Here is a 14993-nt window from a genome sequence, read left to right as displayed (position 1 = left end):
ACAAATAAGAAAACAGGTAGTGGCAAACAGTCGATCATTCTCCTCAGCACTAATGTAAAGGAATGCTCCATCAAGGAAATTATAAGCTACATCCAGCTTCTTATTAGTATGCTTTCCTACTGCTTAGCAGCCAGAGGCAGATACAGCAAGACACAGAATTCCTGTTGATGCCAAACTTGCTCCAATACAGGTCACAGTATTATAAGCAAAATATTAAGTGCTTAGTTGAAAATTGGTAGAAATAAACTTTCAGGATTACTTACCTGGTTCTCTTCATGAGAAACCCTCATCTGCTCTTTAAGAACTGACATTCTGGCAGCTTCTTCTTTTCTCAAGACTCTTTCCTTTTTTAGCTCAGGACTCCAGAAAGTCTTGATGCTATTCATGGAAGATCCCAGCTTACTGTCCTTGATATCCAGTTCTTTTCTCAGAAGATCATTCTCTCTTTGTAGTTCCTTGAGCTGAGCCTGTAGATCTAGCATGGTACTATCCCTTACCTGTCTCAGCATAGAGGGAACTTGATGATGATGATGATGTGAAGATGTGGTCAGACCTCCATGCTGATCAGTATAAGAAAGGACATCTGTGTGAGAAAGTCCAGCTGAAGCAATATTTGGACTACTCCCCATGGCTGTGACTCGACCACCATACACAGCTCGATTTGTAGCCCTTCCAAGAGTCATTGTGCCCTTTGGGAAAGTAGTAGATGCTACACCTTCATGGTCACTAAGATACATCGGTCCAGATGTTGCATAGGCTGCATTAAGGGACTGGATGTTCTCCATTGATAGTGTCTTACCCGTTCCTCCACCTCCCCCGCTGCTTGTTCTCCTGTGGCCCAGACGAGGAGATCTTGGCAAACGAGGAGACCTGGAAGGACTGCCTTCCAAATTACTGATTGTTCTTGCACTTCCATACATTTTTCTACTACTGTGAGGTACTATTTAATAAGAAATTAGTAACACTGATGTTGGATATTAAACCTATAATTCCAGATAATAATGCTGGCAAATGGTTTCACTGCATTCTTCAAGAAGGCAAAAACTGATGAAGATCTGGAAAAAAAAAATAGTTAAAGTTGAATAAAGTAACAAATTAAATATAAAGTAACTTTACAATGATGAAAGTGGCTCAGAAAACACAGCATACATCAACTGGTCTTGGAATAATTATTTTTAAAGTAAGAATAATACTGTATTTTACATTTAGGATTATGACCTGTGAATTTCCATATTTAATGGAATTTCAAATGGAGAAACAACTGTTCATTTTTTTCTTGCTAGAAACTATTTTTGGCATTTTGACGTAGTAACACTGTGGACCAAATAGATCCCTAATGTAACTTCAGTCATTTAAATCAATTCGTTTAAATCAATTATCACAATGAAATTACACCAGGGATGAAACTGTCTGATGTCTACACAAAAACAAATTGAAACCAGAGGTCAAGAATATATTTTCAAAACACAACATATCTGTTTTCCTGTAATAACATTGGCTGAAGAAATACCACAATGGTGGGGACATGATGGAGGCCACGAGAGGGGAGGTTAAATAAAACACAGTACTTCTGATAGCTCTGCTTTAGCGGTAGAAACAGATATTGTTAAGCTAAATTTTAAGGTTTACAATAAGACAGTTAATTTCAGAGAATAATTGTCATCAGAACAATTAGAAATTATTAGAAAGATGACTGGTACTATAAATCACAGGCTTGTTGGTATTTGTCGTTTGCCTACTTCAAGGAAAAAAGTATATTATAAACAGTTAATTCTTTCCTCAAGTAAAGGAGGGACTGTCAAATCTCCTTTTCTGCATTTGGTGTCATAATGGTATTTCTGTAGCAAGCTTACTTTTGTAATTGATTTAAATAATCAGAACAGTTAAAGTTACTGGGAATTTCATAACCAGTAAAAATAAACATAATAATAAAGAATCTGATAATACCAGGAACATCTGATCCACATTTGTCACCCATAACTATGAGCCTTCACTGATTTTTTTTTAAACAACAAACAAGCATTCCAAGCAATCTGTGAAATTAAGTAACTTGGCTGCGATAACTAAACTAGATCTAAAATAATTTCTTAAAGAGGTGATTAGTTCAGAGCAGCAGCAGCAAGTCTAAGGCCTGGTCTACACTAGGCGTTTATGTCGAAGTTAGCGCCATTACATCGAATTAACCCTGCACCCGTCCACACCGCGAAGGTATTTAGTTCGACATAGAGGTCTCTTTAATTCGACTTCTGTACTCCTCCCCGACGAGGGGAGTAGCGCTAAATTCGACATGGCCATGTCGAATTAGGCTAGGTGTGGATGGAAATCGACGCTAATAGCTCCGGGAGCTATCCCACAGTGCACCACTCTGTTGACGCTCTGGACAGCAGTACGAGCTCGGATGCTCTGAACTGCCACACAGGAAAAGCCCCGGGAAAATTTGAATTTGAATTCCTTTTCCTGTCTGGCCAGTTTGAATCTCATTTCCTGTCTGGACATCGTGGCGAGCTCAGCAGCACTGGCAACGATGCAGAGCTCTCCAGCAGTGATGGCCGTGCAATCTCAGAATAGAAAGAGGGCCCCAGCATGGACTGATCGGGAAGTCTTGGATCTCATCGCTGTGTGGGGCGATGAGTCCGTGCTTTCCGAGCTGCGATCCAAAAGACGGAATGCAAAGATCTACGAGAAGATCTCTAAAGACATGGCAGAGAGAGGATACAGCCGGGATGTAACGCAGTGCCGTGTGAAAATCAAGGAGCTGAGACAAGGCTACCAGAAGACCAAAGAGGCAAACGGACGCTCCGGATCCCATCCCCAGACATCCCGTTTCTACGAGGCACTGCATTCCATCCTCGGTGCGGCCGCCACCACTACCCCACCAGTGACCGTGGACTCTGAGGATGGGATAGTGTCCACGGCTGGATCCTCGGACATGTTAGCGGACGGGGAAGATGAGGAAGGAGATGAGGAGGACGAGGCAGTCGACAGCGCTCACAACGCTGATTTCCCCGACAGCCAGGATCTCTTCATCACCCTTACAGAGATCCCCTACCAACCCTCCCCAGCCGTTACCCCGGACACAGAATCTGGGGAAGGATCAGCCAGTAAGTGTTGTAAAAATCTAAACATTTATTTGTAACAGAACAGGAATATTAACAATTTAAAAAATGGGTTTCTCATGATTAGTTTGATTAGCTTAACGGTTCAGTCATGGGCAGTGCAACTATTGAAAAAAAATCTAGCAATGTCCGGTTTTGCATGATTGTCCTGCCCAAGCCGCTCTACTGGTTAGTCACTGCTACAGCAGCTACAGTAAAATGCGGTCTATATGTCCGGGGATGGAGCAGAAATCCTCCTGTGACATCTCGAGGAAGCTCTCCTGGAGGTAATTGGAAATCCGCTGCATTAGGTTCTTGGGGAGAGCGGCCTTATTGGGTCCTCCGTAGTAGGACACGTTGCCACGCCACGAGACAAGCAAGTACTCTGGAATCATTGCTCTGCACAGCATGGCGGCATACGGCCCTGGTCTTTGGAGGCTTTCCCGGAGCATTCGCTCTTTCTCGCTGTCAGAGATCCTCATGAGGGTGATGTCGCTCATGATGACCTGCTTTGAATGAGGTAGGGGAATGTTAGTGTTGGGACTGCTTTGCCGTTCCTTTACAGAACTGTAACCGCTGGTTTGCAGCCACGCGGTGGAGGCGGGAGAGGGGCAGCCGAAAGGGATCGTTCCCGGGGACAGCCGCGAGGGTGTGGGACAGGAGCAGACTTCCTGCTTGCCGAATTGCTGGCAGCAGGGACCGACATTGATTTCAATGTGAAATGAGGCCATTGCTAATATTAAAGTTTTAAGCTGCCACAAGTCTACGGCTTACCATGTCTGCCTGCAACAGAAATTCCGTTCTCCTGAGAGGCTTCTCAAATGTGCTGTAGAAGACCCCAGGCACTGAATGCGAAGGCCGAGAATTCGACCTTGTGCTGAGTGCGCATGTGATAGGTGCTGTGCATGGTCTTGTTCACAGAGAAAGACTATGTTCTTTGTTCACAACTACATTTATCTTTCTGAGGAATTCACTCCCTTTTTCCCATTCCCACAGCCCCATCTGCGACTGTCTCACAACCTAGCCTGTCATCACACTCCCAGAGGCTAGCGCGGATTAGGCATAAGAAGAAGAGGACACGGGAGGACATGTTCTCGGAGCTTATAGCCTGCTCCAGAGCCCAGGCAGCACAGCAGACCCAGTGGCGGGAGAACTTGACCCGAATGCACCAAGCCAACATGGATCGGGAGGAGAGGTGGCGTCAGGAAGACCAGCAGGCGACTCAAACCCTGCTTGGACTAATGAGGGAGCAAACGGACACGCTCCGGCGCCTTGTGGATGTTCTGCAGGAACGGAGGCAGGAGGACAGAGCCCCGCTGCAGTCCATCTCTAACCGCCCTCCCCCGCCACCAAGTCCCATACTCCCCTCACCCAAAGTGCACAGAAGGAGAGGCGGCAGAGTCCCTGCTAACTCTCACTCCACCCCTGCAGAGAGCTCGAGCAGCAGAAGGCTCTCATTCCCCAAAATTTGACAAGTTCTTTCCTTCCCGCCTGACACAAGCCCCCGTCCAAGTTTCACTTTCCCAGTTCCATGTTTGGTTGATAATAAAAAATACGTTTCTGTTAACTACTGTTTCCATCATGTTCTTTTGGAGGAGGGGGGGATAGGGGGTTGGTAATTCGACAGGACAGTCACCTTTGGCAGGGTATATAGTCGGGGGCAGGCACAGCAGCAGGGCACATACATAGTGCAGTGATGCAGTGACTAGTTACCCTGGTTAGTCTGGGAGGTTGTTTTCATGTTATGTGGTGGGGGGTGGGTTGCTCTGTGACTTTGTGGCAGGGGAGGGCAGTTACAGATCTTAAGCGGCGGTCCTTAGGCAGGATCACAGAGCCACACAGCAGGGGATCTGTAACCGTCCTCCCCCTGCCACAAAGTCACATAGACCCCCCCATACACACAGTCCCTATCAGGAGGGGTGACAGGCTCCGTTGAAACAACCATCCCACCGCAGCGGAGCCTGTCAATCCTTGAGTTTAGAAGCTGCATTCGCGCCACTACAGTACACCCGCTCCGCACCACAGTCTGCGTCCCAGTTTTAAAAAATTCCCGCGAATACAGTATTAAAGAAAACGGTGTGCTTTAACAAAGTAGAACTATTTTTATTTTGAAACGTGTGTTGGAAGTGGGGTGAAGGGGGTATGTAACTGGATAGGATAGTCAACATTAACTGGGTAAAGAAACGGGGGCAGGTTTAGCTTCTCAATACACAAACTTTAAAGTCACAGGTTACCCTGCTCACTCAGGAACTTTGCTTTCAAAGCCTTCCGGATGCACAGCGCTTCCCGCTGGTCTCTTCTAATCGCCCGGCTGTCTGGCTGTGAGTAATCAGCAGCCAGGCTATTTTCCTCAACCTCCCACCCCGCCATAAAGGTCTCCCCCTTGCTCTCACAGAGATTGTGGAGCACACAGCAAGCTGCAATAACAATGGGGATATTGGTTTCGCTGAGATCACAGCGAGTCAGTAAGCTTCTCCATCTCCCCTTGAGACGTCCAAAAGCACACTCCACCACCATTCTGCACTTGCTCAGCCGGTAGTTGAAGAGTTCTTTTTCAGTGTCCAGGGCGCCAGTATAGGGCTTCATGAGCCAGGGCATTAGCGGGTAGGCTGGGTCCCCGAGGATGACTATAGGCATCTCCACATCCCCAAGAGTTATTTTGTGGTCCGGGAAGTAAATACCTTGCTGCAGCCGTCTAAACAGACCAGAGTTCCTGAAAACACGAGCGTCATGAACCTTGCCCGGCCATCCCACGTAGATGTTGGTAAAACGTCCCCTGTGGTCCACCAGTGCTTGCAGCACCATGGAAAAGTATCCCTTTCTGTTAATGTACTGGCTGGCCTGGTGTTCCGGTGCCAGGATAGGGATGTGAGTTCCATCTATGGCCCCACCGCAGTTTGGGAATCCCATCGCTGCGAAGCCATCTATGATGGCCTCCACGTTTCCCAGGGTCACTACCTTTGGCAGCAGTACATCAACGATTGCCTTGGCTACTTGCATCACAACAACCCCCACGGTAGATTTGCCCACCCCAAACTGGTTCGCGACTGACCGGTAGCTGTCTGGCGTTGCAAGCTTCCACAGGGCTATGGCCACTCGCTTCTGGACAGTCAGGGCTGCTCGCATCCGGGTGTCATTGCGCTTCAGGGCAGGGGACAGCAACTCACAAAGTTCCAGGAAAGTTCCCTTCCGCATGCGAAAGTTTCGCAGCCACTGGGATTCATCCCAGACCTGCAGCACTATGCGGTCCCACCACTCAGTGCTTGTTTCCCGTGCCCAGAATCTCCTTTCGACGGCATCAACATGACCCATTGCCACCGTGATGTTCTCGGCGCTGGGTCCCCTGCTTTCTGAGAGGTCTGTGCTACTCTCAGACTTCAGGCCATCACCGCGTTGACGTAGCCTCCTCGCCTGACTTTTCTGCATCTGCCTCAGGGAAAGGTGTGTGATAAGTTGCGAGGCGTTGAGAGCGGCCACAACTGCAGTGATGGTTGCAGCAGGCTCCATGCTCGCAGTGCTGTGGCGTCCGCGCTGTCACTGACTAGAAAAGTGCGCGAACTGATTTCCCGCCGGCGCTTTCAGGGAGGGAGGGCGGGAGTGATGGACAGATGACGACAGTTACCCAAAAGCACCCTGGACACATTTTTTTTACCCAGAAGGCATTTGCGGCTCCACCCAGAATTCCAATGGGCAGCGGGGACTCCGGGAACTGTGGGATAGCTGACCACAGTGCACCACTTCCAATGTCGACGCTTTCCCCGTTAGTGTGGACTCACAAAGTCGAATTACTGTCCTTAGTGTGGACACACACGTTCGACTTTGCAATATCGATTCCAAAAATTCGATTTAAGTAAAATCGAACTACTCTCGTAGTGTAGACAAGGCCTAAGTCACTTAAATCTGTGATTTTTAAGCATTTCCTCAGGACATTACGACTACATACAGGTACCCTATTCCAATTCTATAATGTCCATTCTACATTTGTGTTGAGGGTTGTTGTTGTTTTTTTGGTGGGGGAGGGAGAAGAGACAGAGGGAATGTAAATATTCTTAAACCAAGAATAAAGCTAGTATATTAAGTCATTGCCACTGTGTTTGAACCATCTTGAAAAAGCAATTATGGACAATAGTGCAAACAAAGACAAAAACAAGTCCCCACTATACCAGAGAAATGTACCATTGCAAACCATTCTAATCCCCAAGATTTGTAAACCATCCATGACCTCATACAAGTGTGTTCCAACTGGTTTACATGGATTCTAAAAACTGTTGGGAGTAGACTAGGTTTTCAATAGATCTAAGAATCAGTATAGTGTAAACCACTTCAGTCTGAGCTGTTTCATTGCAAGCATGGATTTGGACACGCTAAAATGTTTCTTCTTGGTCCCCTTGGTACTATTCTGCAGCACATCAGTGCCCTTTCAAAATATTCCAGAATCCACTTTTTATGCGAATTGCCCCTGGAATTATAGGACTAGTACCTGGAGGGCATTGCAATGGAAATGGTTTAAAAGAGTGATTGTGGATATGGGGCAAAAATGCAAGGTTCTGATGCCCTTCAATGTAGCTAAAATGAACACACCGAATGGTTTGTGCTGAAACTGTTTCTATCCAAGCAGTCCAATTTCAAATAGTTCCCTTCTCTAGTGCAAATACAGCCCTAGGCAAACTGGATCAACCAGTGCTAACAAAACATTGTTTTGTATTAACCAGTTTAACGAGAGTCACTGTTTCCTGTTGGTTTGTATTTTCCCGAGCAGGTGAGAGGCAGTTCTGTTGTCCCAAAATACAGATGTTTCTTCCATGTAGAAATAAGCCTCAATTTTGCAGGATGCCACACAGGCGCATCCATTCTGACAAGTACTGGAATTTTGACTATTTAAGCAGAAATAGTGAATGTGAAATTAGACTCTAGCAACGCTCTCCTGCTGAAGTATACAAGTAAATTCCAATGAAGTCAATGGGAACTACTCAGCCTTTAGAGTAATGCTGAAACATTTTAATCATATAGGCCAAAGCCTTGCCCAAGCAATTGAGCCCTGAAGCCGTTTGGAGTCTTACTGGAATTCTACTGCAATGGAGGCAGATTCAAATCCTAGAAGAGCCAGATGCAGTTTCCCTATCTAAGTTCTTAAGACAGTGCCCATTATCCTAGTATTTGGGTGCCCAAACATGCCCCCAGTAAAGAGACAAAATCTATGTCTTGCCAGCTCCAGCTGACAGGTGGTATATAACAATTGATTCACTAGGGTACACAATATTTCTGACATCTCAGTTCCAAAACAATCAGGGTGTGAAGTTAAGGTCACTGAAGCAGAGAACACACAGCACCTCATGACTGTTGGGGTCGGGACGATTTGATCCTTTCTCATAATTCCCCAATCACCCTCTCACCAATTTTTTTTTTTTTAAAATATAGTCAGAAATCCCTGATGATCTCTACTTCCCCACAACTGCACAATAGGTATAGGAGTGAGGATCCATATATAACAACTCAAAGATCATGCAGCTAATTTATATGTGCTTCCCACCACCAAGAGCAACTCCTTTCCACACTGATAAACAGTTGGCACAGTGATAAGCAAGGAGATGCAGTGGTAATGGACTACCAAAATCCTTAGTATTATTTAAACTGAGCTCACTTAAAAGCTTCAGATGTGGGAGGCTGAGGTATTGGTGAGGTTGTGTCTCAGAAAAACATAGGACTCACCTACAGTATATTAGGACCATGTCTGGTATTCTAATGCCACCATTTCTACCACAATTTGGTATGGGTATGATTTACATTGGCTCCTTTAATTAATTTATTAAGTTACTTAGCCCTCCTTTTTTAGCTGTAGTCTGTTCAATTCCTTCCCTCTCCAGCATGTGTGAAGTCTGTAAGATTAATGACTGTAAGAGAGCAATAATTTGGGTCTTGTTCAACACTGATTTTTTTCATCAATCCCTATTGCTGAGCTTGTAGAAAGAGGCCTTGCTTTTCCCCAGACTTCTCCTTTACTGTGTGCTTTTGTGATATGTTCACATTTCTGTTTTAATAATGTAACCTATATGTGAAAGTTCTGAAAACAAGAAAAAAAAAAGTGAGGAAACAGCAACTGAAAAATTACTTAAGAAACATCTGCAGTTCATGTGTATTTTAATTTGCAATCCATTGCACATCTTATTTTGAATTATACAGATCTGCATGCAAAATGTAGCCAGTGCAAAATACAGCATACAAACGTGTTTCCTTATGTGGGAGTACATCAATTAATTGTGGGCTAATCCTGTTCCTTTCTGCATGGCTGTGAAAGAGTCCCTGATGCAGTAGAAGCAGTTTAGAATTGCTGCAAGGAGGAGACGAGAAAGATTTTGAGGGCACCTACACAGAGGGTCCTCCTTCCTGAAATCCATACAAACTAGCTCCACAGGGATTTCCTGCGTCCCCCAGGTATCAGAATTCAGGGGCCAGCATGGAGCCCAGGAGCAGCAGGGGACACTTCCCTCAGGGCCACAGTAGCAGCCAGCCCCACCGCTTATAGACTCTACTGGCATTTAACCCAGTTCGTGAGCTTGGGCTGAGGAAGAGGCACATGCCGAGGATTCAGACCCTGGAAATTAAATGACATTTACAATGTTTCTCTTGAATAAATGCTATCAGCACAAAATGTAATTCATTTAGAAGCAAACACTGCTGCCCCCATCCCTCAAGCATGGAGTGTCCTAAACCAGAGCAAAACCAGGTGGTTCCAGGGCATGGAGACTGGAGAGTAAATCAAAGAGAGATCATGCCAATGATAAGCATCTCCTGCATATCACCCTAGAAGGGTCTTTAGGAACAAAGTCAGGGGATCCACAACCACATGCGTCCACCAGCCACTGAAGCTACAGAGGTTGCAGTAGCAAGCCTAGAGCAGCTCCAATACAGCTATGTGGACTGGCTTGGGAGGACTGCATTCTTCCCCATCCCCACCCAAACTTTTCTGTGGCCCCTCTTCCTCCCAAGCTCATTTACTCAGGCCTGGGACAGAGTGTAGGATTTGGTCCATATTAGATATGGATCAGGGTCATATTTTCTTTAAACAGTTACTTTCCATTTTTTAAAAATCCAATCATTTCAATGTAGTGGCACTAGACATATTAAAAACTGCACATTTATTGTCTCAACAATTTATTTTAATAGCTTTTAAATGTGTATTTTATATTAATTTCTAAAGCTACCTGTTATTATTTTAATATCAAATTTGTTTAATGTAAAAAAGGATTTGGGGCCTCTTAAGAACACATGCTCAGAAAGAAAATTATTGGCTATTTTATTTTCGGGTCTCCCCCTGAAGATCTGAGAGAATAGGGAATAGTCTATTTTAGGAAGAAAGTACTTCTTGATGGCTGTTCTAAATTAGGTTTCATTTATTTTCAAGATTTCTGCCTCATCTCATCATCTGTATTCTGCTGACAATAATATCATGGACTCACATGATCTACATAAGTCTCACACACTGGATTTTATTTGAATTTTACTTTCTATTTTTATTTAGACTAATAACTCAAGCTTTTAATTCTAGTACTGCCTTACTACTATATTTCCAAGTGCACTAATATTCTTGTGGTACACATTATACAGTTTTCTTGCAAGAATATAATCTTCACTAAGCTCTGAGGTTTGTTTTATATTCATTATTATATCTTCATCCTGTTTACTTATTTCTACACAGAACCATTAATTTTGTTAAGATCCTGTTTGGATTTTGCTAGCGCTAAATCACTTCCACTGAATTAAAAGCTTGTGAGAAATTTTCTACATTGTACCTGTCTATATTTTTATCTCCTAATGAATCACAAGCGCATTGCATGCATAGATGAGATCTGTCTATTTATAACATATCCCTGATTGTAGCATCTGAGCACCTGTAAACTGGACAATCAGTTTACATGTAAAATGTTGATGATTGTGTTATATTCCATAGATTCCCTGGTCTGTGACTTTTAGACCTTAAAGAAACAGAAACAAAAACAAAAACAAACAAAGACACATGAAGCTTGGTACAAATCCCCAGTACAATAGGGTTGCCAAGCATCTGGTTTTCGACCGGAACACCCGGTGAAAAACAGACCCTGGCAGCTCCAATTGGCACTGCCGACCGGGCTGTTAAAAGTCTGGTTGGCGGTGCAGCAGGGGCCCAAGACTAAGGCAGGTTCCCTACCTGCCCTGGCTCCACTTGGCTCCCAGAAGCAGCTGCCAGGTCCCTGCAGCCCCTAGGCGCAAGGAGACTCCCATTGGCTGGGAACCGTGACCAAAGGGAGCTGCAGGGACAGTGCCTGCGGACACGAGAGCAGCGCACAAAGCCTCCCTACCTGCTCATGCAACTAGGAGCCATAGGGACCTGGCGGCCGCTTCCTGGAAGCTGCAGTAAATGCTGCCCGGACCACACATCCTGAACCCCCTCCTACACCCAAACTCCCTCCCTGAACTCACACCCTGCAACACCCGCACACCCGAACTGCCTGCCCCAGCCCTGAGCCACCTCCTGCACCCCAAATCCCTCATCCCCGGCCCCACCCCAGAGCCTGTACCCCCAGCCGGAGCCCTCACACACACACACACAGCCAGGTGAAAGTGAGCGAGGGTGGGAGACAACGAACAACGGAGGGAGGGGGGATGGAGCGAGAGGGGGTGGAGCCTCGGAGGAGGGACATTCAGTTTTGTGTGATTCGAAAGTTGACAACCCTACCAGTACATCTACTTCCACAGTAGACACAACAATTGCACTGAACTACCATGAAATGACTGTATACTAAAAAACATAGAGAAACTTATCAATATCTGAATGAATGTCTGACTCGTGCAGGCAACAAAATGTAACACAGGTTACATGAAAAGAGCAATAATTATGTCACAGAAGTCACCATATGGACAAAAACAAACCACCATTAGGAACTCAACAGATAGAGACAATTTTCACCTATATCACATCAATAGTTTAATCTCTAGCTCTGAGCAAAAACAACAACACATCTCCTAGAAACTTTTTGAAAAAATGGCAATTTTTTCAGGGTTTATATCTCTGCAACTCCTAGCTCAAATGACCCTAAATTTAGGTCACTAACCCTATCCTGCACTCCCATAAGGCACATCAAATTTCAAAGGGTATCCTACTAAACATGTCAATTTTAGAGAACTTAGGAAGGTCAATCTTTAAACAGAAGTTGTGACGCAACCTTAACTATAGTGGTATTGCTGCACCACTATAACCCTGGCGACTCCACTTGGAACCTCAAACACCATTTACACTCTCTTTCTCCTCCCTGGTCCAGCATCTTCTCGCTGTCACCACCAAAACCTGGAAACAAGCTACTCCTGAAATAGTGAAACACCTGAAGACTTGCCAATGTTCTCATTACCGAGAGCTCCAACATCTGTAACTTCATTGATGCTTACTAAAAACCACAAAATAATATGCATTGCCAAGTAAGTATAGACATTATCAACCTGATTTTTAATATGCTCAGAAAGCCTTCCAAACTGTCTGGACATAGTTCAGTACTTCGAAAGTTCCCTGGAGGTAAAAGGAAAACAAAATAACAGATATAAAAAGGACTGGGAGATGAGAGAAAGAAAGAAGACACAGTGTCTCTATACTCTCCCTTATAACTTATCTTTCCAACATTTTTAAACACCTCAGTTGACAAATGGTTTCTGGAAAAGATGCATGCCTACTTCACAAATAAAAGTGAGTCTTGACATCCTTTATGAATTCTTTAAAATATACCCTCACCATAGAATGGTAAGCAGGATTTATCCAAGTTTTGAGGGATGCACGCTTTTATAACCAGTGGCCCAGAACTGGAGGCATTTATATTTTATTGTTAGCTTTATCTGGGATTTTTCTTGTTTTAATTGTGGCTCAACACATCACCAAACAAAGCAGGATATAATTTTCTTTGAATATTCTTTTTTTTACATTTATTACTGCATTAAAAACAAAAAGTGAGGAAAAATTGGAAAATGGAAAAGTGAAACACATTGTATAGAAGGGTGTATTCATTAGCTAATCTGAGTTCTACAGCACTTTTTTCATTTTACTATATCTATACTAAAAAGATAATGAACAAAAAGCCTGTTCATATATGCACTAGACATTGTGTTTATCAAAATTTAAATGTCCTTTTTTGGTTTACTGCATGGAGGTATGAGCAATGATCAAATGAGAAGGGGGGTTATAAACCGGTCACAACCACACAATATGATTCTTTATATTTTAAAATATCTGTTAAGAGTTTGAAAAACTAAATTTAAAAAAAACTGAGGGATACAAATACATATTGGTATGTTCAGATTTTTTAAATGTTGCTAACATACACCATTACAATATACCAAATGGCAACATTCAAATTTAGATTATTTTTAAATCATGCTCTGAAACTGGATTGCTGGTATTATTATAGTCTTTTTACTAATATTGTAAATTTCAGCTAACACATAATTTAAGCAATAATTTCAGAAATGTTCAGAAGACTCACTGCTGTAGTGTGTTACAACAAAATGTATAGATCTGTGTATGAGAATTTAACTGATTACTCTACCACCTGATGGTGTACGTTGCTGAGCACCCTCAACTCCCGCTGATGTTAATGGAAGTTGAGGGCATTCATCACCTCACAGGAGGTGCTCTTTTCCAGATTGCATTCTAGCTAATGCAAATGGAATGGCGAATGAAGGAGAGAAAAGGAATGGTTGTAGAATATGCATCTTAGAATGTATAAGATTGTAAAATAAAGCTGTCAGGCATTCTGCTGCTGTCAGGCACAGTGACAGCAATTAATACTTATTGTGTGTTCACAAAATTCCAACAATGAAAACCGTTTGCCCCAAAAGCAATATTAAGCATGTTGGGTAGCAGGCATGCTGAATGAATGAGCATTATATTGTTACCAAATGTAGGTGAGTAGAAAGTCACTACTGCCTTTAATTTTTTTCCAGAGGTTTAGGTTTTTTGCTAACTCTAATATTCAAAATAAAGACAAAAAAAGCAGTATTCTTTTTTTAAAATGTCCTGGCTCTGTACTGTGTTTAAACCATCACTTTTCTTTAAACAGCAATGTTTTGAACAACTAACTTTTAAGAACAACTTTAAAGCTAAACCCGTTTTATTAAATATTTACATTATAGTTCAGTCAATTTTCAGCCTTTACCTTAGATAGTACTTAAACAGTGTAAAGAAATAATCTTTAAAATCTAATCTGAATTTCTCTCATTAACAGTATTCCAAACATATCTTCTGCCTGAGTCAGGATAACCTGAATTGGCCTTGGGAGAGGAGGGTTATTTTGATACATCAAAAGGCCTGAAAGGGAATGTGTTTTGTTTTAAAAAACATTTTATAACTTTTCTGAGAGTTTGTCTACACTTAAAAATGCTACAATGGCACAGCTGTGCCGTAGTGCTTCAGCGTAGGCACTACCTACACCGATTCTGCCATTAACGTAAGTAATCCACCTCCCTGAGGTGGATTCTCCCATTAACATAGGTAATCCAGCTCCATGAGAGGTGGTAGCTAGGTAGATGGAAGAATTTTTCTGTTATCCTAGCACTGTCTATGTGGGGACATAGGTCAGTTTAATTACGCCATCAGGGAGGTGAAATATCCACACCCCTGAGCAACATAGTTATGATGACCTAATTTTCTAATGTAGACCAGGCCTGAGGAATAGCAGAATTATCAAATCTGATCTCCCCTAATTTTTGCTGTAGAACATATTGCATATCTTTATAAATGCCACCACCCGCATCAAAGGTGGGGGAAATTGATGGCACCAGCGGTAAAAAAGAGACAGTCCCCAGTACTAAGGGAGGGAGGCACTTGCCAAAGGACCATAGGTAACTCCTCCCAGTGGAATCTCTGGCACCCATTGGCTA

At 43.5% G+C, this 14993-nt stretch overlaps 1 protein-coding gene across 2 annotated transcripts in view; it reads right to left on the bottom strand.

Annotated features, from left to right (window-relative positions):
- ERC2 (ELKS/RAB6-interacting/CAST family member 2) overlaps nucleotides 1-14993 on the bottom strand; it is an 866973-nt gene that overhangs the window by 829740 nt on the left and 22240 nt on the right. For both annotated transcript variants that reach the window (XR_008445768.1, XM_054035803.1), the window contains exon 2: nucleotides 264-1055. Coding sequence is in view for 1 of the 2 variants with exons in the window: in XM_054035803.1 (XP_053891778.1) it covers nucleotides 264-920 (657 nt within the window). In the remaining variant the exon portion in view is untranslated. The remainder of the gene's footprint in view (nucleotides 1-263; nucleotides 1056-14993) is intronic.

Source organism: Malaclemys terrapin, chromosome 7 (genome assembly GCF_027887155.1).
Source record: "Malaclemys terrapin pileata isolate rMalTer1 chromosome 7, rMalTer1.hap1, whole genome shotgun sequence".
NCBI classification, from domain to species: Eukaryota; Metazoa; Chordata; order Testudines; family Emydidae; genus Malaclemys; species Malaclemys terrapin.
This window is presented reverse-complemented; position numbering and strand designations above follow the sequence as displayed.